The 25,580-nt window shown below is 40.5% G+C and overlaps 1 protein-coding gene across 9 annotated transcripts; it reads right to left on the bottom strand.

Moving 5' to 3' along the window:
- Positions 1–328: 328 nt before the first annotated feature.
- Positions 329–25,555, bottom strand: NFYA (nuclear transcription factor Y subunit alpha). Of its 9 annotated transcripts, none has more exons than XM_027524622.1 (10): positions 25,386–25,555; positions 18,141–18,288; positions 16,461–16,547; positions 13,576–13,722; positions 8,517–8,648; positions 8,205–8,310; positions 6,917–7,065; positions 5,420–5,593; positions 4,306–4,407; positions 329–2,033 (listed from the first exon to the last, which is right to left on the bottom strand). In XM_027524622.1, exons 2-10 carry the CDS (start codon positions 18,213–18,215, stop codon positions 1,980–1,982), a joined length of 1,026 nt encoding a protein of 341 aa, XP_027380423.1. In that variant the 5' UTR covers positions 18,216–18,288; positions 25,386–25,555; the 3' UTR covers positions 329–1,979. The 9 variants fall into 9 exon arrangements, with proteins under 9 accessions (XP_027380423.1, XP_027380418.1, XP_027380422.1 ...); XM_027524617.1 differs by having other exon boundaries at positions 6,917–7,083; positions 25,386–25,553; XM_027524621.1 differs by having other exon boundaries at positions 6,917–7,083; positions 16,464–16,547; positions 25,386–25,553.
- Between the last annotated feature and the right edge of the window lie 25 nt (positions 25,556–25,580).

The following is a 25,580-nucleotide window of genomic DNA, read 5'->3' as shown; positions in this document are numbered from 1 at the left end:
ATGAGGTTGGTAGTATATGTACAATCTTACAGACACAAATAAATAGCATTTTAGAACTGTTGTTGGCTTAAGTACTAGAAATTAGTTCTGAGGAATTTCTTCTGAACTCTGCATCTTGAAGACTCCTAAACAAAACCAAAGGATAAAAACTCCTCATTGTTTTTAGTAATCTGTCATCTGAAGATGGGGCTTACCAAATGAAGTCAACACCAAAGGGTCAGATGAGTAGACTCAAGGGAGTAGGGAGATACTTCACTTCCTGCTTTCTCTGCACAGCTCTGTACCTCTGTTTTGTACCATTACATTGATTTCCTTTTGTGATGTTTTCTTTGGTGGGTTTAATTTCTTTTCCCTCTTAATACAGCTAGAGTGATATCAAAGGAAGAGCCAATCCCTAGTCTTGGTATTGAAATTGAAACCAAATGTTCTTGGAAAGAATTACAAAGTTTTCCTTGTTTCTAAAAAAAAAAAACAAAAAACAAAAAAAACAAAACCCAAAAACTCTTCTGAAATCACCTTAGTTCTCCCAGGGTTCCACATCTAGAAAAGAAACATTTTTTTTTTCTGAGGCACAGCCTACTTTGGGGGCTTCAGCCCTGCTCCTGACCCTGCAGGAATCTCTATCTCCAATCTGTACTTTACCCCCAGAACATGGATGCAAAGTGAAAGCCTTTCTGCACAAGACCTATGGAGAAAAGGGGAAATGAACGGAAACTGGTACCAAAGAATCAGCTGCCACGGGAAGAATGAGAATGTTCACTCTCTTGGGCTAGCACAAAGCACAGCAGGAGTGAAGCCAACATCCACCTCACACTCTAGCAGGCAACCTGGATTATGTCCCAGCTAGCTTGACTGAACAGTGCTTTCCAGAAGTTGTCAAAGGTCAAATCTCAGACTTCCCTTTCCATGCTTGTTAAAAGGTTATAGTATAAATGTAAATTCTTCTCTTCATTATAATGATCCATCCCAGGCATCCATCCACTGGCGAATCATGCTATATGACATCACAAGGGATATATACTACTCTTTGTCCTTCTGGACTGAAACACATACGAACCTTTCTATTCCCCAAATGCTGTCACAAAGCCTATGATTGAAAATCTCTAGTTTTGCTGTTTTGGAGTTACTGTACATGTCCTCAGTACTTCAGCACAGAAGTTGTATAATTTTGTTTTCTACTAAGGAAAGGCAGTTTCAAGGTCCAGCACCCTCAAAATCATCTTACAAGTAGCCTCAGCAAGAACTATGGTCGATATGACCTGTCACCAGACAGACAAGTAGACCACACCTTGTGAAAGCTAAGAGATCCAGCAATTTATGTTTTTAGTGCTTGAATCTTTTATCAATCTATCCCCAGAGTTAGCTTTTTCTTGGCGGGAGTCCAAAAATCCCAATCTATCATCTGGGTAGAAGAGATTCTTATTATTACCACAGATTAGATGAATTATCTCAGAATTTATTGTTTCCATATCATGAGATGGAGCTTCCTTGCCTGGAAACCATCTCTGAATAGAAAAGGTCCATCAGTCAGCCTGAGATCCCCCATTAGAGGGATGGGTACTGTTCAGAATCTGTGGGAAGTAATGGGCTGCAGCTTCCCCAGTTGCAGTTAGGTTGAGAAGGTTGCTCTCCTCTGCTCAGATGGCTGGCTGGCGTCACCAGTCAACACAAGTGCTGTGTGTGTGCTGCTGGGCTGGCATGAGTCCCTTGCATCATCCCAATCCATGAAATGTCAATGTCAGCAACAGTCTGAGATAAGTCCTGACTGAAAGGGTGAGACAAGGCTTGCAACTTCAGTTTGCCAGACATCCTTGCAATTATAATACTGAGCCACTTATTAAAAACTAAGTGGTTTCTGTCCTGTAGAAAAGGGCAGAATGTGATCGTCAGTGTCCCATCGGCGAGTTGATCATTTTCCCTGGAACAGTGGGAAACTGTGAGGAATATGGCCTTGATCAGCTCCATCACATGGCCTGGGGTTAGGACACGCGGATGATCTGTGTCATAGCTTCTTCATCGGCTTGATTTGGATCCTACAAAAGAAAGCACAGTAAAAAAGTCCTTTGCAAAAGCAACTGGGAATTCATGGCTCTCACTACTTATCACCAAGGGGAAGTACACAAACACTATGTCTGCATACTTATTCTTAGAAAAAGATTTCAAGTCTGGCCTGGCACTCCATGACAGAACACTCCAGAGTTGAAGAGTATCTCACTTTTTTAACACCTGTGCTGTGCTCTACACACTTAAGGATTAAGGATCCCTAGGTGGCTAAAAGACCTAGAGAAACCAAGTGATATTGTATATTTTTATTATTTAAATACTGAGCACTTGGCAGGGCTGGAAAGGACATTGGATTTTATTTACTTTAATCTACTCATTTTGCAGATAAATCTGAAGCCTGGACTAGAATCAAAAAGTTAGTGACAAGCCCAGCAAGAATTAATTCTCAAATCTCTTGGCTCCGACTTAATCTTCTTTCCACTAAAGTCTGCCTGCTGCCTGCCCTTTACAAAAAACCTGCACCGTCAAGACGAAGATCAGTCCTTGGGAGTTCACTGGCAGTCCAGTGGTGGGTCTGGTGCTTTCACTGCTGTGGCTTACATTCACTCCCTGGTCGGGGAACTAAGATCCTGCAAGCCATGCAGTGCTACCATGTACACAAAAACCCACTACATAACAACCACCTTCAGTTCCTCCACACCAAGGCTCTGAAGCCTCAACTGGCATGATCCAAGAAAAAGCTGAAACATTTCTAGGGGTGGTAGGACAAAAGGCTGAGTCTTGATCAAAGAGGAAGACCAATAACCAACATTTACTGAGTTCTCACCATGCACTAAGCACTGAGATTAAAAAAGCACTATCTTATAAAGACAGACTGGACAACAGTAAAGCTGGAATGTGATGGGTCTTCAGAATAAAGCTTCTGTATGGGAGGAACAGAATAATGGGAGGAGCCTAGTCAACAAAACTTTACTGGTGCTCATTCTTGAATGGGTATTATGCTAAATACAATGGGGAACAACAATTCTTGACTCTCTACACAGCTTATAGTCTAGAGTAGACAACCACTGCACAGTTACACAAATAAAATGATTATTACTACACTCAAAAGGAAGATGTGAGAAAATAATGGAGTAGAAGAGACCTCTGGATACAGCCTCAGATTGAAACCAAGACGTAAAAGATATGGAGACAGTCATGCAAAAGGATGGCATGAAAAGCTTTACAGACAAGCTATTTTAAAGACAGAGGTTCTTCAACAGTAGAGCAAGAGCATGAAGACCGAGAAGCAGGAGGAAATACAGCCAAAGGTGGGTGGGAGCTAGGTCCTACAGGGAGGGCCGGGCTGGCCATGGTAAGCACTTTGGATTTCAGTACGTGCAAATGGAAAAGGGCAGGCGTGCAAGGCAGCAGGCTGGTGATGTGATATGATACATACACTAAGATGTGGAGAGTGAACTAGAGGGGGCACAAGAGGGGAAGAAGGGAGACCAGACAGCTGTTGCCTTCACTGAAGCAAAGAGAGGGTTAGACTAGCCTGACCGCAGTTGGGAGGGAAAAAGTAAGCTGATTCAGAGAACAGAGTTAAAACCAAGAGGACTTCAAAACTGGACAACTCTAGCTTTAATAATTGGGTGAAGGGACATGCGACTTATTGAGAGGAATGTCTGGTTTAGGTTTAAAAATAGAATAAAAACCAAGAGTTCTACTTTGGACACACTGACTAGAAATGCCAATAAGATACAATCAGTGAAATTAGATGTAAGAACCAGTATGGCTATAGACTCTAAGTTCTGGAATTACACAGCCTAGGTATGAATTTCAGTTGTACCATTTTATTAGATATTTTACTGTAGGCAAATGACTTAACCCCTCTAAACCTCAGATTCAAATGTAAAACAGAAACTATAATTCTTACCTCATGGGGGTCAAGGCTGTTGTAAAGATTCAATGATAAAATGCTTATGAAAGTGCTTAACATAATGGCTGGCACACAGCAGTTAAGTGTTAGCTGCTGCTACTACTACACTAGGGAATAAACTTACTCTCTGAAAATCAAAAAAAGTGAGAATTTCAAGAAGGAATTAATAGTAGTAACTGGAAAAGACAGAGGAAAAAGGCCACTGGATCAAAGACCTTAGTTCTTTTAAAAACAAAGGGACTCTAAGATACACAATGTTGCATCTAGTTTACAGACTGGTTAGACCCTAGTGTGAAAATAGCAAGAGGACACTGTGAAGGCTTCCACCCAAGAAGAGTCAAGGCAACAAAGCTAAGAATAAAAGGTATAAATCCTCTTACCTGCATATGAGGACTATCTTTTTCTTTTGGAGAGAAAAATCGTCCGCCTTCACCACGCTTCCGTGCCATGGCATGACGGTGCCGAGACTCATGCAAGTATTTCTAAAACAAGAAAAACCAAGTTACTAGCTAAAAGCAAGCAGAGCTCTCCAATGCTCAAAAGTTTAGAATGGCTGTGATCAAAGCCACCAGGGGCAATTATGACCTTGTATTATGGAGAAATCTTGGAGAAAACACAAACAGCAGCTAACCGTATCTAACTATCACAAGAATGTAAATGCCAAATGAGTAATAACTAAATACAGATTCCCCAAAGATATAGCAGTGATCACCACCTACCCCCCAATACATATCCTCCCTTTTGCTTCAGTAACAAACCAAATTTTAGCTGGTACAGTCTCATTAAAGAGACGGCATTTCCTAGCCTTATTTTCAGGTAAGTGTGGCCATGTAATTAAATTTTGGCTAATGTGATTATGAACTTTTTGAATGTTTCCCTGAAAGAAAGTCTCCTTATTCCTTTTGCTCCTTGGCTAGAGCCCAGTGGTCATCTTGGACTACGGACAGCACACTAAGCAATCAGCACAGTAAGATGGGAGGGGAATGCTCCTGAGGGTTGCCACAGCCCAGGACAATAGGTCTCTGCACTTTGTGTTGGTCGCTCAGTCATGTCTAACTCTTTGCAACCTCACAGACTGTATAGCCCACCAGGCTCCTCAGTCTATGGAATTCTCCACGCAAGAATACTGGAGTGGGTAACCACTTTTTCCTTCTCCAGGGGATCTTCCCAACCCAGAGGTCAAACCTGGGTCTCCTGTACTGGAGGCGGATTCTTTACTGTCTGAGCCACCAGGACAGACAGTAAGTCCACCTCTGGACTTTACGGAAGATTAAAAACAACAACAACAACAATAAAATGCTATTTATGTTGTAGTTATTTTTTAAATGTTATAGTTGCAGCTCCATATAGCAATAATAAGTACCATTACAAAAGGTAACAGCTATCTTATGTCAAAGTCTGGAAGGTACTCCAGGAAACTAACCACATAAAAGGTTATTTCAAAAGTAGAACCCTGCTGTTCTCATCCTGTATCCGTCCCAGTGTTATACATACCCTTCTTTCCTTTGGAATTTTCCCTTCTGCTTCTAATTTAGCCCGAGCTTGTCTCCTCTTAAGTATACGGTGGTACTGTTTGGCATTGACATAGAGAGGCTCTTCTTCAAGCATCTCCGCCCCAGGGAGAGGGATTCTCTGGATTGCAGGCACAGAGCCAGCACCAGGTACCATCTGTGTGAAGAGCAAAATCAGAGCTTATTAAGTAGTAACATGAAGTATGGACATGGGAAACAATTTCTTGGTCCCTGTTCTTCTGAATGCTATGACGAGTACCTTTATAGGGTACTTGTTGAATGCAGATTCCTGGAGAACATTTACACTTAAGGCCTGCATTTTAAACAAATGTTCCAGATGATTCTGTAATAGGGGGCCAAGGACCCACACTGAGAAACAATATAACCCTGTCCAGGTTTTTGTTCACGCACAGCTCCATTTTCTAAGAATGTCTGCTGCCATCTAATGGTCATGAACAGTAATCACAGGCAGTAAAAGAGCACAAGGGAACACAAAGGAAGGTAGGTTCAAATCCACCCAGTGACGCTAACAGCGTTTAGTTACATAATTGTTAACTTACTATACAATTCAACCCACATTTTCCGGAACAAATCCGGTTCCACTACCTTCCCAATAACAACAACTTTAAATGGTTACATTGTTTCTTCTAGTGGACTCCTCCACTTCTGTGTAGGTTTCTAATACTTGTTCTTTCTTAGCTTACCCATTTTAGGTACTGTACACTGACACACTATTTTGACATATGAGTTTACAGTCACCTCTCCTTCCCCTCTTCCCAATATATTTACATCATACCTTTTTTTTGGTTTCTCTATTGACTGCTGCTAAGTCACTTCAGTCGTGTCCGACTCTGTGTGACCCCATAGACAGCAGCCCACCAGGCTCTCCCATCCCTGGGATTCTCCAGGCAAGAACACTGGAGTGGGTTGCCATTTCGTTCTCCAATGCATGCAAGTGAGAAGTGAAAGTGAAGTCGCTCAGTCATGTCCAACTCTTAGCGACCCCATGGACTGCAGCCCACCAGGCTCCTCCGTCCATGGGATTTTCCAGGCAAGAGTACTGGAGTGGGGTGCCACTGCCTTCTCCATTGACTACACCTTTCTAATTCTGAACGTTGTTTCACCCTCTTTGGGCCGTATATTTTCTACTTCCCAAAGATTAGCAGTCTACAACTCTCTTCATTTCACTTATGAATAAGATTTCAGAAAAGTGAATGTTTACATCTGCTTTTCTTCTGCTATATCTCTAGCACGTAGAACAGTCTCTGGCACACAGTAGGTGCACAGAATGAGTTATGGTTTACTGTAATGTTTATTGTAAAAGTAGACCACTGTGTCTTAAGAATCTCAGTCTTAAGAGGTCAGGATTATACATGAGCTTCATGAGAGATTTTAAAATACAAGCTGAAGAAATTTTCAAAGACAAAGATACGTGGAAAAATAAACTACAGACAATGAAATGAAAAAGCAGTTTTCTTACCATGACCATCCCGCCTGAATTGACCACGTTGCCTGCCACTGGCAGCGTCACAGTGACCGTCCCCTGGCCGCTGCTGGTTGTGTTGGTGTTGGCTCCCGTCTGAACAATCTGTGCTCCTGCCAGACTGGCTGCGGGGATGGTGATCATGCCTGAAACAGGGACTGTAACTTTAAGAAAATAAAACATAAAACAAACAAACAAAAACAGGTATACAGAAAGAAGGGAACAAAGTTAGTCCCTCTTCTATCTGGCACACATGTATTAATCCTGGAAAAACATGGGCTTTTAGCACAAGGGGAGAAAAGGCACTCTTCCATTCTCTGCCTTGCTTGCTGTATATAATCCAAGTAATCACAAGTTTAGAGATGTTAGTAACTATATGGGTTCTAGTTCTGATAAAACTACTCATACAGAGTTGAAAAAGTTTTCAATGGGTGACCAAATATTTTGGAGGCTTCCCTTTCTGTAAGTCAGTCTGACTTCAGCTATAGCCACTGTTCTTTTATAAATGACCTGCTTCAGGATGCAGATTTTTAAAAAACTGTTTACTCTAAACTGACAATGAGTCAGACAGCTACAGGACTAAATCTTAAAATTAAACCAGGCATGCCAAGCCCCCAGACTTCAACAGCAGCACTTGAGGATGTGTCTATCATTCTCTGAGCGATCCCTGTTCTGGCTCTCTCTGGTCATAGGACAGCACACTGCCTGCACTCACTGGATTTTGTCTACTGCCAAATTTTAATCCCAAGTCAAACCTGCAGTCACAGAAGACATACCACTAACAAGGGTTCTGCACGGTATTTATTTGGTCACATTCATGTCTCGCTTACTAGACTAGAGTGTCTTTGAGAAGAAAACTGTTTTCAGTAATGTGCTACATACACAGTGGTCATATAAGTCTTCTGGAATAAATTAATAATGAAGTGGCCAGGGGGAAAAACAAAAAAAGCAGCAGTGATATATTCTCTACCACGAAAGAAACTCCGTATTTCTAATCTTCCATTTAGAGAACAGTTATTAGAAAGAATAAAAATCTTATATAATCCCTAGGGTCATAGTGGCTGCCTTTAACAGCTACTGTAGTTTTCTCCTACAGATGGAGTCAACACTGGTCACATATTGGTGACAAGGAACTAACTATCAATGGACACTTAAAGGAAATCATTTTTGTTGTTGTTTTAAAAGTACGTTGTATAGAGGTCACCACAAAATTTCTAAAGCAGTCATTTGCTCAAGATGAACAGGATGCCCCCAAAAGTCCAACAGAAATGCGGGGCATTCGTACCTTGCTGGAGAATGGTGCCATCTGCATTAACTGGCTGATAGACGATGGTTTGCCCTTCAGCAGTCTGTGCCACTTGCTGCCCCTGGACAGCAATCTGCTGCTGTGTCTGGAGGAAACAAATCATGACACAATTTAATAATTCCAAAGACACCACAAGAAAAAAGGACCACGCAGTGCTTTTTAAGAAAAAGGCATTTTTGTGATAGTTTTCTTCCCCATTTCTACTACATGTGAAATATTCTACCCAGTTGTCTGACCCTCCCAAAGCAGCTGTGCTCCTCTGTTGATGCCGTGGAGAGACAGTGGAGTTACCTGCGTCTGGCCAGCAGTGACGGCTGTCTGGGGCTGCTGGATGATGATCTGCTGGGTCTGGCCCTGCTGGCCCTGCACTTGCACGGCCTGCCCACCCTGGATCTGGATCTGTCCCGGTGGGACCAACTGTATCTGCAGAAGAGAACACCAAGATTAGCGCCCTGCTGACACTGGTCTCCATTGGTCCTGGAGTGTTAGTTACTCAAATTCATCTAGAAGGCAGGAATTGCTCTGGAGAGGAAAAAAAACACAAGTCCTGTTCTGCTCTCTTATGAATTAGAGAGAGCTTGTTTTCCATTTATGAAACTGGGGAATTTTGATCACTGTCTGGATACTGGATGATATTAAAGATGATATTGCTGGCATTGGGAATATATTTCTAAAAGCTTATTCACTTAAAAATACACCCTGAAGTATTTTTGATAGATGAAATGGTAATGTATATATTCAAAATAATCCTTGAGTCAGGGAAAATAGATGAAAATAGATTTAAACAGTAAAATACTAGTTTGTGTGTTAAAACGGGTGATGAGGATTCACCGTATCATTCTCTTTGCTTGTGTCTATGTCTGATGTTTTTTATAACAAAATATTGAAAAAAATTATTAAGTAACTTTTAAACTTTCCAGCTGGAATTCTATAAATACACACACACATAAAATCCTTAAAAGATTTTGTACAGAAAGGGGTATTATCGTATTACATACCTCTGCAGTCAACACTTAAATTTAACAAACTAAATTAGAAAATGTTGGTAAATAAACAAACAAGAAATTTCTCTGGTTATCTAGATCTATTTCTACCTATTTTGGATAGCAAGGAATACCTATTATTGGTCAATAGGGTTTCCTCTTCTATCTACTCATATTCTTTGCCCATTTTTCTATTCCACTGTAACTTTCATATCAACACATATAAAGAATTTTAAAAAATGTATTCTGGACACAAACCCCATTAAATGTTAAAAATATCTTCTCCAAATTATGTCTTCTACCTTTATTTTACCATATATTTTGACATACACCAAATTTTTAAGTTATAAAATTTTATGGTTTTTTTTTTTTTTGGTTTTTAAGAAATTCTTCTCTACCCCACATCATAAAGAAAATATTCCTATGAACAGAATATAAGTTTCCAAGTATGCTTTTTTTATAGTTAGATCTGTAATCTATCTAGCAAGTATTTTTGACATAGTATGAGGTAGAGATCAACTTTCCTTTTTGATACCATTCTTGAACCATTTCTTCACTGAAACTTTATATTATTTTTGTTATATACCAATTTCCAATATTCCTACATCTATTTCTTGGCTCTCTACTCCCATTACTTGGCTCTCTACTCCATTGTCTATATCACGCCATGGATCTTAATCTAAGGAGAGAGCCTAGGTTTAACTGGAATTCTAAAACAGAAGGTACAATTCAAAAAAAGGTGAAGTACACTTCTAAAAGACATGGTTATTCAAAAAAACACACACTAAAGTAACCTCTAATAAAAATGGATTGAAATTTTAAGTGTTTTATGGAAGGCTATGGAATCATACCTAGAGCCATGTCATGCAACATTAACAGAAAATAATTTTTCCAAGATGGTTTGATTAGTTAACAGTGCTGCCTGGAGTGAGGAGAATAAGATAATCTTTTCAATGTCTTCTCTTAAAGGCCAAAAATCCTACAAAATCCACAGAATTTACAGCTGAAACGAACACTAGCAATCACCTGATATAAACTGCATTTTTCAAATGAGAAAACCAACAATCAAAGAACTTGGCCGAGAGCAAAAAGTCTGTCTAATGGCAGACCTGCAAATGAATTCAGGGCATTGCATTCCTGATACAGTCTTCCTAGCTCTGTATTCCACTGTTTCTATTCAACAGAGAAGAGGGCATGCCAAGTGGGGGGACTGGAGAGGAGGCACTGAGAGGAAGGACAGAAATGAAATAGCAGTGTGAAATTGAGGCAAGCACGCACGCTGAAGTGTATTTAAAGACTCATACATTTATGCATGGAGAAATGTAGAAACTATTTTTAATCCTGACTACAACTCTATCTTGGCAAAAATATGCTAATAGCCTTAAAAATGACCTTACCCTTTGCCCAACCAATTCCTCCACTCCCAAAAATATTCCCCTAAGATTAAATTCAAGTGAAAAAAATAAAGCTATAAAATTCAAATACATTTATAGTAACCTTACCTATAAAAGCAAAAAGCAAAAAAAACACAAAAAATCTCTAAGTACACAGTGAAAATTACAAATTCTGATTCATCAAAATGACTATTACGAAGGAATTTAAAAATAAAAGGAAGTAAAACAAAAATACAACAATAAAACTATATGCTTGTATACAACTATGCCCAAGAGGTGTGCACAAAACTACAAGGGAATATGCAAAACTTAAAAGTTTGGTTATCAAGCATGGCTCAATTTTTTTTCAACTAGTGTCTCAGACAGTCTGCCTATAATGTGGGAGACCTGGGTTCGATCCCTGAGTGGGGAAGATCCTCTGGAGAAGGAAATGGCACCCCACTCCAGTACTCTTGCCTGGAAAATCCCATGGATGGAGGAGCCCGGTAGGCTACAGTCCATGGGGTCACAAAGAGTCAGATATGCCTGAGCAACTTCACTTCACTTCATATTACATTACTCCAGAAAAATGAAGATATTAATGAAATCACAGAAGATATAAGCAGCTTTAGAAAATTTTAGTAAAAAGTTCATTAACATATATATATACACAAACACACACTCACTGGGATCTGGCTATTAGTTATTAATACAAAGGTGATATGACTTAAGCATATACTTCTCTGTAAATTATTTCTCACTAAAAATACTTCATTATTAACCCTTCCCCCAAAGTCAACAGTTCATCCTTTTTAACAAGGACATAATGTGTGCTGAGTCACTTCAGTCGTATCCGACTCTTTGTGACCCTATGGACTGTAGCCCACCAGGCTCCTCTGTCCATGAGATTCTCCAGGCAAAAACACTGGGGTGGATAGCTATTCCCTTCTCCAGGGGATCTTCCCAACCCAGGGACCGAACCCGAGTCTACTGCGCCTCCTGCATCGCAGGCAGATTCTTGACCACTGAGCCACCGAGGAAGTTCAAGGACATAATACACCATATGAATACAGTATGATGTACTCAATCGATTCTTTACCAACAGACACTCAGGCTACAATTTTTTTTTTGCTAGTATAATGCTGCAATAAATGTCTCTGTATATTTCTTCCTACATATTTATATTTTCTTCCTACAGAATAGATTCTCCTAAGTGGGACAGGTACATCAAAAGGCTTAAATATTCAAGCGCGAGATACCTTCCAAAAGGACTTTACAATTCGAAAATCAACAAAAATAATGTACTTCATTTTCTTTACACCCATTCTAGCACTGGATATAATCAGTGTTTTAAATTTCTGCCAATGAGATAAAAATGCCTGTAATTTTACTTTTGTTTTCTGTTTCTGAATCAGTCTTTCCAGTGAATTTACCTAACTACTTTACATGTCTGTTTAAAGAATCAGCTTTTACTTAGTTTTTACATTTTTGTTTTCTACTTCATTAATTTTAACCTATCTTTTGCTCATTTTCTTCTTGTCCTAACTTCCTAAAAAAAAAAAAATTATTATTTATTTCCAGTTCTTTTAAAATATTCAAGGTTATAAATTTTGCTCTAAGTATAGCTTGAGGTGTGTGTGATAGGCTTAGACTGAAATATTTTCATCACTTGGCTAGATAAGTTATAAATAACATGGAAGGAAATGAAAAGGATAATATTTCTGACCCAAAACAACAATCTCCAAAGCAGACTATACATTTCCCCCCTCAGTGCCCAGAAGAGCCAACAAAGAACACATTGATGATGACTTTTATTAAACTAGATACTCTTTTTGTAAGTGCTTCCCAGATGGCTCTAGTAAAGGTCCTGACTGCCAATGCAGAAGATATAAGAGATGTGGGTTTGATCCCGGGTTGGGAAGATGCCCTAGAGGAGGGCATGGCAACCTGAAATGGAACAGGACTCCATAGTCCTTGCCCCTACCCATGTCCTCTGCCTGCCTGTTGTCTGTGGAAAACTTGAGTCAAACAGTAAGTTTAAACAGAGAAGTGAGAAATGAGGAAACAAAGGAAAACAGTCAAAGGAGACTAATAATAGCAATGTAGTCATTAAGCATAGTCAAGGACCTTTTGTTCTTTCTCAAGGTCTACAGGTAATATTCTGAGCTATATCCTGTGAGCTGTCTTATAGACAATAAAACACCAGGTGGAGAAGTTAACTACATGATGACCAGACTGTAACCAGGATATGAGCTGCCACAATTCTAAGAATTGGCCACAAAGAAATGGGAACAAAGACCCTGGAGCTGAAGATTAACTACACCTAAAACAACGAAGATGATGGTGGTTGGGCCACTGAAGAGCAATCTGAAGATGACTGTCAGAGCTGACTGTGCTGTTCCTGCATGTAGACCCCTCCTGTTTATAAAAGCTCTTGCCTCACTGGTTGCCACTGGCAGGGAGGTGGGGAGAAAGTCGGACTTTGGACAGATGTCCACCACCCTTCCCCTCCCTGGTTGCCAGCATCTGAAACAAAGCAAACTTCCCTGTGTCCCTTCCAGCAACCTGGCCTGTTTACTGGCTTTTGAGTAGTGAGCAGCCAGACCCTCCATCCTCTTTTGGTAACAAACCCACCCCAGTACTGATGCCTGGAGAAACCCATGGACAGAGGAGTCTGGGGGGCTACAGTCCTTAGGGTTGCAGAGCTGGACTTGACTGAAATGACTTAGCAAGCTCTCTTTTTATATTACCTACATTGATTCAAGATCATGTCTAATACTTAGTCCTTACCAGAAACGTCCTATTTCTCCATGGCTGTGCTTTCTATTACTGACACTACAAAGGTGGGAAACTGACTAAATGCAACTAAATGCAAAAGGAAGGTTAAGAAGCAATTAAATACAATATCAATTTTCAATTTGTAACAACTTATTTCTTAAAACTTCTATCCTGATATTCTAAAATTCTTTTTTTTTGTTTTTTAATACCACTCACCTGCTGCAAACCCTGTGTCCCAGATACAGGTACTTGCATGATGGTTTGACCTTGTCCACCAGGAACAGCCTGGACCATGATGGGTTGGCCAGTTGATGTGATTAACTGACCTCCACTGACCTGTACCATTAATGGCTGCCCCTGGACCTAGAATAAAGTAAAATAAGAACAATGAAATAACATAAGACACAAAATGATTTTTACCTAAAGACAATCACTGCAACTACTCTGCTGTCTTTCTAGAGGAGGAAAAAGTAGGAGAGACACTAAGAAAATAATTTCAGGTCCTCATCCTCAAGCAGTCTTCTTCAAAAATACAGTATCTGTAACTAAGTGCCAAGCTGAATACTTAAAAGTCAGATAAAATGGGGTATAAGCAGAGTCTTTGGGAAGTCTCAATAGATACAAAGTGTTTATCATCAACTATAGGCTAAACTCATGAGAAGTATTTAATCAAATCATCAAGACTATTTGCCTTTTTAGTCCAATATCCAGGAATAGTCTCAGGTGAAGACTGGAGAGTAGGCAATGAAAGGGAGGGCTGATGGTGGTTGGACTGCAAATTCTTAGTAATTTGGAAGGAGTAAATCAAACTGTACCTGGCAATGACTTCAGGTGAGGTATCAAGCAGCTCCAAAAGCTTATATAGAATACCCTTCCTCCTTACAGTTTCTCAAGCATAAATGAAACACATACCTTTTACCCTCTACCTCACCACTGATAATTCTTGTCCTGTTGTTGTTTAAGGAGCCTACTAGTATAAATGCCTAGAAATATATTGGTCAATTTACAATTTTTGCGGCGGGACTGCTCACACTGGACCCTGCAGTATCTGCATAGTTCTTTTAGCTTTAAAAAGCATGAAAATTATACAGATTTTCAACAGTACCAAAAAACTCTCAACTTTCAATCTCTAATGAGTAAATGGATCATTCTAAAACCCAGGGCACTGAAAGTGCTGTAACATCTTGAGTCCCAATATAAAAATGTCTAGCTATCTGAATGCATTCTGAAAGTCAAAACCCAACCACTTTAGATGTGAATTGAAATGTTCAACAGAATCGCTGAAAATCCAAAACTTTCAGATTCTATCTTTGTTTTGAGGAACTATTTGTAACAGATCAAAATAAAATTTGTATATCTGAAATAATCATTCTCAATGTCAGTGAAAGTGTGTTCAAATAACAGTAATTAGTTAAAAGATCAATCTGTCCTAGATTAGTAGATTAGATATTAAGCCCTCCCCACCCCTATGAGCGTATTGGAATCTTTAGGAACATTCAAATTCTGTGTTTTGTTAAACTGCTCCTTGACAAATTCCACTTTACTTTTTAAAGACTTTACAATCTGATTCTCCTCTGCTTTTCTCCCCTCACTTCCCCATCCCAAATCAAATTCCCTTTGCTATACTAATGCTTCTACATGCTCTATTAGGAAAGATTTTTAAAAATATTTATTGCATAACTAACTGAAAGAAGTATTTAAAGTTCTCCACAAATAATCAGAGCCCTAGAGGAAAGGTTTCCATTATCTCCATAAAGTGCTTCCATTTCTTTAAAATCTGCATAAGAAGGAAACAAGTTTTAAGGCAATTATTTTGTAATTTTCTGGCTATCCATCATCTTCACTTTTCCCTTCACTGACAGGCTACATATGCACATGATGAACCATGTGAGACTCCAAGGAACCTGCTGTTCTTACAACATATGATGACACAAGGATACATGCATCAGACAAGAAGCCATACAGTTAGGAGCATGTCACATTCCCATGCCACAAGTGGTTAACGACAATACTGTTTCATGTATCAATAAGATGAAGCAAGCATGAAAAACATGAGTATCAAGCTGCTGAACTCTGAGATTTGAATAGTTTGGGAATACCTACAAACTCAGCTTATTTCAGCTTAATTTATGTTTAGAATTGGCTGTATATCATCAAACATTAAGAGTGGCAGGCGTGGGAGTAGGGCTGAAAGGGTAAAGTGAAATGACTACAAAAGGGAGTTCACTGCAGGATGCTTGCTAAGCAGCACTAACAGTAAAGTGAGATGCCAGTTCTACATTCTAGGTCCTACTCATTTCCATTCAGAGGAGGAAAAAAGGCAGGCTACTTGAACTTTGCCATGTTCTCAAAAATATGGTCATTTTAGTTAAAGTAACCTAATAAATACAGAAAAGAGTTTTGCTTCTTCTGTTTACATAGAACTGGCCCAAATTTAACCCCAATTTAGGTATTTAACTTGGTCATACATAATGTTAAGAAACTGCATTGTTTAAGCAGGAATTCTTACAGTGGCTATAATACCTAAGATTTACAGACAGCGTATCTCTCTTCTGTCCAACCAAGAGCTATGGGGCAATCTCTGCAGATCCAATAATAAGGTCACGACTTCCCCAAGAAAAGTAGAGAGGATAGCAGAGATTAACAAGATTCAGTGATTAGATCAATCTTGTCAAATGCAATCATTATTTTATATCTGAGTTGTCCTTTTAACAATGCACAATCTAGCCTAGTAAAATGTATACATTTTCTTCTCTATTATGGTAATACAAAGAAAATTTACCATGCAATCTTATTAGAGAATCTGAGCTCTAAATCAGTTCTAATGCCACTTGTAAGAATTTCTTCACTGATTTGTTCTCAGGTATCCCCCCAAAACATACTAGCCAGATGGCACTTTTCAGAAAACTGATACAGCGTCACTACATGATTTAGCACAACACATTAGGATACTGGCATCTTATAAGCCTCAAGGACAAGTTAGCAGCATCAAAGTCATGCAACTGGCTTTGCCGTCCCTCCGTGAGATCCGACGACAAACAGCACCAGACACGAGGAGAGAAGTCCATGCAGTGCTTACAGAGAGTCAGAGAGAGCACCACTACCTGCAGGGTCTGGACTTGCTGGCCTGAGGCGGATGCCACCTGGGCCTCAGTCTGCAACTGGACAGCAGTGACACCACCCTGCTGCTGAGAACAGGAACAGGAAGAGCTTGAAATGTGTCAGGAAGGAAATGTATAGTTCAAGACATGAGATCACCTTACCTCTTGTGGGAGAGGAAGGGTCTTCTTTCAATAGCCCCACCCTACACAGGACTTTCAAACTGGAGACTCCCTATACTGAAGCTTTTTGTTGAAGGTAACAGATTACAGACTTCTGTCTTATAAATTACAGATTACAGTCTTCTGTCTCCAGAGCAGAACTCAAATACACTTCCATGACTCAAAAACATCGATGTACCTGACATTATTAACAAAAAATTTTTAATGCAGTCCTTCCCTCCAAAATTAAGCATTTGATCCTTTTGCATGCAGTTATTTTAATGTTCTTTTTATTTCCTCAAATGAGTTCACAAGAACAAAATAGTTCATCCGGTTTTAGCAGCCTAGAAGCTACAATGAAGAACTTCTGGAACTTGAATGCAATCACCAGAAAGGAAGAATAAAGCAATCACTATGAGACAAAAACATCTTCATGAGGTCACTGCTCTCATGTCCCCAAACTAGGATTACTCCTACTCAGTTGGACTACCTTAGAAGCAATGTATTCATAGACTCAACTTAATTTTTATTACCCCTAGTAGTAACTTCAGACAGACCAAGAATTCACTCACTAGGGCACTGGTATGAATGAATGGAGGGTTCTCTGTGGAATCTCCCTTTCTATCAAGGCAGCTGAAAGAAGCTGTAGTTTTGTGGAAGGAAAAGCCAGCAAAGGAATTTTGACAATTAATCTCTTTTAATAAAAAGTAGCTCCTTCCTTTGGTCATTAGATAGAACAACTCACCATCAAAACCACCACTGCCCACCTACTCCCTCCCCCCGACTAATGACTTTTCTATATTATCTAGGTCCCATTTTGGAAACAAAACATTTCCAATTTTGGCCTACAGGCCAAATCAATGCACAATCAATTTATTTTCTTCTAGGGAGAAAAAACAAGAGAAGTTTTCCTAAAACAAACCCAGGTATATATAATCAGAAAATGTAATCTGTGTATAAATTCAAGAAAGCAACCTATCTGAATTAGGAATAAAGCAGCAGCAGAAATCCTTTCTAATATGTGCTTATCCTTAAGTGTGGATACCTATTATCCTCATACTGAACTAAAAGTTTTCAAAATAAACACTGTGATGGATCAAATTAAATACTGCATTTCTTAGAAGCTATCTTGGTTTGTCTATCTGGTAAGGCCAAAGCCTTACCAGACCACAAGTTGGCTTAATCAATAAAAGAAACAACCAAATTTAATCCAGGAAAACAAAACCACCCTTCAAAGCTCCATCTGAAAACAGACTAAGTATTTTTGATTTCTACTAAGATAAAAGGGGGCAGTTTATTAAACCGGGAACCCATGACATCAAATTCGAAGTAGTTATGGACTGGATAGACTTCTGAACAGAGAAAATCAGAGAAATATCAATAAATCCAATCTTCAAAAAGTACTTCAGCACAAATCACCAGACCCCCTAGAAGATCCGATGCCTCTCAAATCTAGAACTGAGAAGTGTTATCATCACCTCCATTGCTGTCATTTTGTTTAAAGCAGTTTTACTTCCATACCTGCTGCTGAATCTGTCCAGCCTGTACAACAATCTGCTCTGCTGAACTGTTGCTGTTTGCTGCATACTGTTCCATGGCCCCTCCAAATCAGAGTCCTGTCCACAGTCAGCGTCACTCTGGAGACCCTAGAGGACTGCCAGATGCACTCCTATTAGAGAGGGAAGAAAAGAAAGTAGAGTGAGAGTGTTAGTTAAGGTCTCCGAGATATTCCATCGTTAATATGCATTAACATATTAACATTTAATATGTTAAATAGCATCTTGATAATGCTATTTAACATATTTAAAAATGCTTAGTCATTACTCATCAGCAACTTTCCCTTTCAGTACTACTAGAGCAACACTTGCACCTTAGAAATTCTCATTAAGCTACAGTATCACTTTCTTACAAGGCCCATTTAACACAGACTTCAGGCCTGCACATGTACTTTAGAGAACTGTGCTTTTAATTTGTAACACATTTGTACTACATGTGATATGCAATCTAAAATTTTAGAATTTATTAGTTAGTTCGTAATTACCCAGATCTGAAGTCCAACAGATTGCTTATCAGTGTTAAGTAAGAAAGACACAGAGAAGGTTTAGGAGTTTGGGCTTTAATCCAGAGCAATAAATAAAAAGGAATTATAGAAATGGCATAAATGCTATTTGCAGATTAAAGAAAAAAATTTTACGTATCAAGGGTATTATTTTCTCTGAAAAGAATCTACGTTTTCCTCAGCCATGAATCTGAATGCCTGATAATACCCCACCCTTTGTTACTTTTAACTTTTTTTAATGAAAATTTTCAAATATATACCCCAAATAGTGAGAACACTATAATGTTCCACCTACTCCCCATAGCAATCACCCAGCTTCAACAATTTTCAACCCATGGTCAATCTTATTTCACATATATCTCATCTATTTTTCCACCCACCCTCCCTCTGCATTGCTGTTGTTCAGTCGTCAAGTTGAGAGTCTGACTCTTCGTGACCCCATGGACTGCAATATTTTGAAGCAAATCCCAGACACCTTATTACTTCATAGCTCCATAAATACTTCAGCATCTGCCTCCAAAGAGTAAGGATTCTTTTGTCTTTATCATTTTATCACAATGATACTGTGTCTCTACAATTACTTCAAACATTAAAAATTTTGTAAAAAAAAAGCAAGAGAATTCCGCCCCATTCCCCGCCCCCCCCCCCCAAAAAAAAAAAAAATCTACATCTGCTTCACTGACCACGCTAGAGTCTTTGTTTGGATCACAACTGTGGAATATTCTTAATGAGACAGGAATACCAGACCACATTACCTGTCTTCTGAGAAACCTGTATGCAGGACAAGAAGCAACAGTTAGAACTGGACATGGAAAAATGGACTGGTTCAAAATTGGGAAAGGAGTATGTCAAGGCTGTGTATTGTCACCCTGCTTCTTTAACTTATATACAGAGTACATATCATGTGAAATGCCTGACTGGCTAAAGAACAAGCTGGAATCAAGACTGCCGGGAGAAATATCGACAATCTCCAATATGCCCATGATACCACTTTAATGGCAGAAAGTGAATAGGATCTAAAGAGCCTCTTGATGAAGGTGAAAGAGGAGAGTGAAAAAGCTGGCTTAAAGCTCAACATTCAAAACACGAAGATCATGGCATCTGGTCCTATCACTTCATGACCAACAGACCGGGAAAATGTGGAGACAGTGTCATGTTTCATTTTCTTGGGCTCCATAATCATTGTGGACGGTGACTGCAGCCACAAAATTGAGACAGTGGCTCCTGGGAATAACAGCTATGACAAACCGAGACAGTGAATTAAAAAGCAGAGACATCACTTTGCCAACAAAGGTCCATATAAGCCAGCTTTGGGTTTTCCAGCAGTCATGTATTGATATGAGAGTTGGACCATAAGGAAGGCTGAACACTGAAGAATTGACGCTTTTGAACTGTGGTGTTGGAGAAAACTCTTGAGAGTCCCTTGGACTGCAAGGAGATCCAAACAGTCAATCCTTAAGGAAGTCAACCCTGAATATTCATTGGAAGGACTGGTGCTAAAGCTGAAGCTCCAATACTTTGGCCACCTGATATGAAGAAATGACTCGCTGGAAAAGACTGATGCTGGGAAAGACTGAGGGCAAGAGGTGGCAATAGACGATGAGATGGTTGGATGGCATCACTGATTCAATGGACAGGAGCTGAGCAAACTCAGGAAAATAGTGAAGGTCAAGAAAGCCTGGCGTGCTGCAGTTCATGGAGTCACAGAGTTGGAAATGACTTAGCGACTGAATAACAGCAACAAATATCATGAAATATGCAGTCAAGGCCCACATTTACTCTTCTCATACACTTTAACAGCTGAAAGCTCCTTTTTGAAATAAGGACACGATTAAATAAACTGAAGTAATAATGAGAACCCTGAATAAAGGCTTGATTTAAAAACTTTAAATCTTCTCCCAAACTTTTCTCCAGGCCTCCATAAATTCTAAAATTTGAGTGACAGTTACACTTGAGTTACATTTAATTACATGAGCTGCACATCATAGCAGCAAAGCAATGTACCTCTCCCCACAAATCCACACATGGTGGATGAGATGAATTACCCACCATGATTGTTAAGTGGCTCAGTATTTGTGAATGCCCAAATACTTAGGAAGAAGTGCACTGATGGGTGAAGTTAAGTTTAAACATAGATATATACAGATACCTCTCTAAAAAGGCAAGTACAGTACATTAAGAGCAGATTCTAGATGACGGGCACACAGGTGTTTATTATAAAACTCAACTTTACTGTATATCTAAAATATTTTATACTAAATGTTGGGAGGAAAATCTAATAAAACTCAATCAAGTCTATTACTTATAACAAATCGGTACAGAGTATAAAGAGTGTAAGAGCCGTGAGTGAGTGGCAGGGTGACCATGCCACTGAGCCCCACAGTATATATGGCCATGTGGTTCTTCATCTCACCACCCCTGCTCTAATGGAATGCTCACCAAACATGCATCTAGCTTTAATTTGGATTCATATACAGTAGCCAACAGGGAGCAGATATGATCAGTAACACAAATAAACCTAACAGTTAATTCTCACTGCATACGGGCAAATCGGCCTTCTGGTTTTTATATGTCTCTTCTAAACTGGTTGACTGAGTTGGCTCCTCAGAGATTCTGGAAACAGAAAACCAGAATTTCAGCCAGATTAAGTGGCTTTTCCAGGGAAGTGAATGGTCTTTCCTAAATTCTATCTTGTCTCTAACTGCAATATACACAATGCATTTATGTTTCTAAACTAATAAAATTAAAAATTAAAGGTCATGAGTAGTGTGATTTCATTTATATGAAACCCTGAGATGGTAATAGTAATCCAGAGACGGAAGGCAGATCAGTAGTTTCCTGGAAATGGAAAAGGTGGAAGAGGGAAGTTGACTGGGATAGAGCATGTGGAACTTTCTGGGGTGATAAAATGTTTTATATTTTCATTATGGTGGTGGTTGCATTTGTGTATAAATTTATCAAAATCCATCAAAACGTACACTTAAAATGATTATCCTTTATGTCTAAACTATATCTCAAAAGAGTTGATTAATAAAATAAGGATCAGGAAGCAATGTCCTCTGTATTTTAACAACCCACTCCACCTTCAGTCCCCTTCCTGTGTGAGATTTTTTCCCTTGACCCCTAATTTCCAGAAATTTACATCATACTGGAAGTGCAAAGAAATGATTGATAAAATGTCATGCAGGTTTTCTTTTTAACTAGTTTATCCTCATAATACAAATGCTACAACTTAAAAACATTTAAATCCACTATACTTTGATGGGTCAAAACAGAAGGGGTTTCAAGCTTAACAGCAATTTCTTGTCATATATTAATGAGGGAGTGATTCAGCTTGGAGCATGATATTTAGACTGCCAATGGTGAAGAACGGTCGCCACCAGCTTCTGTGAAGCCATATGTTCCCATTATTGTGGGCTTCAGTTAGCAGAACTGCAATATAACTGACATCGTCTTTCCTGAAGTGCTTTTCTGCCCACATTCTGACAGAATTAAGTCAGCCGGATTTAGTCTGTCTAGTTCTTGCTCCTAATTCAAAGTTTGAATGTCTTTTCCTCAAAGACAGAAAGAACATATGTTTATTCTGGTTAGCAAGAAAATCTCTTCCTCCTCACTTCAAGGTACAGAACCTGAAACGCAGCGAACTACTTAGAAATCCATTTGTTTTGGACCAACACACATTTTAACTCAACCAGAAACTCAATCTTAATAAACAAGTGAAAAATCCTGCAGAATTATCATATTTGATCGTCACTACCAGGCAAAGACTGGAAGAGCAGTTTTTAAACTTTTTGACAGCTCACAGTAAGAAACACATTTTCTATCACAAATGCACTTAGAACATACTTCAAAAAAGTAAGTAAAAGTTTCATGACTGATCTTTGTAAGTATAACTTAAGATGAATGGTGGTATTCTCTATTCTACTGTAAAAAATTACCAGCATTGGTCCACTAAATTGACTTCACAACTTAACAAACAGGTCCTGATCTATGTTTGATAGAAGACTAGAGAACAAAGAGCTATCTGGTATCCCCATCATCCAAAAGGTTTCTGGATTGCAGTTCCGAATTTGCGTAATCTCCACTAATGATGGACCACCTGTCAAACACTGTCTTGAAGGTTTTAGAAATAAAAGGAAAACTATATGTTTTTAACTTCAGATAGTCTTTAAATTTAGTAAAGGAGTAAAAATCTGTACGCAATCCCTAAAGGAAAAAAACGAACAAAAGAATTTAAAGGACAGAAATTGGGGACAGACATGAAGTCTTTAAAAAAATGTGGCATCTGACCTGGTCTTAAGCACAAGTAGGATCTACACATGACCAAGTGGAAGGAAATGGAGTGCTCCAAATGAAGACATACCATAAAAACAAAGAGAAAAATTTCCACATATAAAACAGCAGGCTAAAAGGCCACATGTCAAGAGAAGCTAAAGGTCAGATTACTGTACTCAAAATTCCAGGCAAGGAAGTTCTTTTACAAATAAGTAGGGTTTCTAGAGGGGTTCAGCAATAATATGACCAGACAATAACTGTCTATTAGAAAGAAGTCTAGCAAAAATGTTTGCTGGTTTTAAAGTGACACATACTACCATTTTTAAGTCCCAAGGTATTTATCCTCTCCAAAGGCAAATGTAAACGTTCTAAAAAAATATCTAAATCACAGTGCCCCATCTATCAGATATTTTACAAATCAATTTTTTAAATGAGTTCAACAATAAAAAATTCATGGCAAAAAATGAAAACAAAAGTGTCCCCAATTTTTTAGTAGTGGAAAAAGCACTAAAGTAGCTTTCTGAAACTTACCAGTTATATGACTTCAGTAAATGTGATTATAAAAATAGGCATCATATACTAAAGGCTGACTGTATGTAACAAGGACTGCCGTACTGTGCTTCACCTGAGTAAAAAATTTTAAAGTCCTAGGAGAAAAATCTCCCTTCCTCCCCTCCAAAGTCAGTTGTTATTGTGGAGCAGAATCTCATAGGCCAGTAACTTATTTTTCCAAACTTGGGGGGGGGGGGGGGAAAGTGCTTCTAGACTTCTTCTGAAATCTCCACAAAATAACTGCTTCCGAAAAATCCCTTATCAAAATATACAAGTGGTTTTACCAACTGCGTTTCCCAACCTACTGAACTGTCACAAATGCCCACTGCCCTATACTTTCTTCTTCCCCCGAACACACAGCAAAGTTTGGCGCCTCAGCACATGCTCTTCTCTTTGTGAGCAATGCTCTTCCGTTCTTTCCTCCCCAAAGAAATCCCATTATCCTTCAAGGCCAATTAAAAGTGTAGCAATGCTGGCCTTCCACCGAGGCTGTCGTTAGCTTACACATCACAGAATTGAACTTGGCCCCGTTACAGCACTAACCCTGACAGATGAATCACCTGTTCACCTGTCAATCTCCACCAGGCTGGGAAGGTTCTCATCGACCGCTAATCACTCTCCCCGCAGCAGATGGACGCCTGGTTTATACTAACTGTTCGATACTTGGCTGTCAAAGGAGATTTCCTCTCACCCTAATGAAAACCCCAGAAGACTGTTTCTATAAATACCCAAGAAAACGTCAACATACTGGGAAAAAAAAACAAACCAAGAGATGGCTGTGAACCAAGCTAACGAGTGAAGTCTGACATGTTCGAAATGACACAGAAAGGTGAAAGGAAAAGAAACTGTACATTCCTACAGAATCCACGAGATGAGCAACAACAGATAAGACTAATGAAAGCAAATTGTGCAGCCTCGGGGGAAAGGAATGCACAGAGCTCGCAATCTTCTAAGAGCGAGGTTCCAGGCACCGAATGGACAGGGGCTTACAGCCCGGGCAAGGAAGGGACACCGCCTGGATGGGCTCCAGGACGGAGGTGTGCGGTTCTGCCCGGCGATCGGGGCGGGGAAGAGAGGAAATGACGAGCCAAAAGGGGGTGGTAACGGCGTCGGGACCGGAGACCCGGGAGTGCGCTAGGAGGAGGGGCACAGCGGGGTCCGAGGAGGGGGCGCACTAACGTACCCCTTCCCCGCCCCCCACCCCTCCGGCAGAGGGACGGCGGGGGCGGGCCCGCAGAGTGCCGAGGCGGGGGCGGACCGGTCCCCTCTCCGCGCTGCACGCGGGGCCCGGTGGCCACGGCGCACGTCTTCCCCGGTCCTCCTTCCCCACCTAGGAGGGTTGCAGACAGGACAGACCCGCTCACGGAGGGGAGGGGTACGCGGGCCCCGCGGGGGGAAGACTTCCCGTCCCGGGGGCCGCCGCGTGTTGAGTGCAAGGGCAGGTTTAAGTTGTGAGGCCAGAAAGACCAGGAGGAAACTGCCTAGGCCCAAGTGGGTGTATACCTGAACGTAGGGGCCTTGTGGCAGGTAAACCCCACACCCCCTGGTCTGGGGCCCGAGAAACTGGGCCAAAGGGTCGGGGAGAACAGCGACGCATCCCCAACTGGCCCTGGCACCCTGCGCGGGTCTGGGTCCCGAGATGCCTGCTCCCGAGGGCGCCATCCTTTCGCGGGGCGGCCCCCTGCAGGCCTCGGTGGGGAGTGCCCCGGAGAGCTTCGCAGGCTCTGGTCCGGGGCAGCAGGTCACCCCGCTCGGCTAGACTCAGCTCGACTCCCGGGGCTCGACAGGCGCCTGGGCCTCTCCTGAGTGGTCAGCAAGACCCGCCAATCGGGGCGCTGGGGCCGGCTCTGGGCCGCTGGATATTGGCTCCTCACACTCACCGTGCCTCGCTCCCCCGGTTCGCTGCCCGCGCTGATTGGCTCCAGTACCGGACCCCGAAACCCAATCAGAGGCTCCAGCCGCCGCTGCCGCCGCCACTGCCGCTGCCTCGCAAAATGGCGAAGTCGAACAAAGGGGAATCGGGCCTCCCTCCAACTGCCTCCGCGCAGGCGCCTCTTAGGCCACGCCCCCTACCC

Source organism: Bos indicus x Bos taurus, chromosome 23 (assembly GCF_003369695.1).
Source record: "Bos indicus x Bos taurus breed Angus x Brahman F1 hybrid chromosome 23, Bos_hybrid_MaternalHap_v2.0, whole genome shotgun sequence".
Taxonomy (NCBI): Eukaryota; Metazoa; Chordata; class Mammalia; order Artiodactyla; family Bovidae; genus Bos; species Bos indicus x Bos taurus.
Note: the sequence above shows the minus strand (reverse complement) of the source record. Positions and strands in the feature narration are given on the sequence as shown.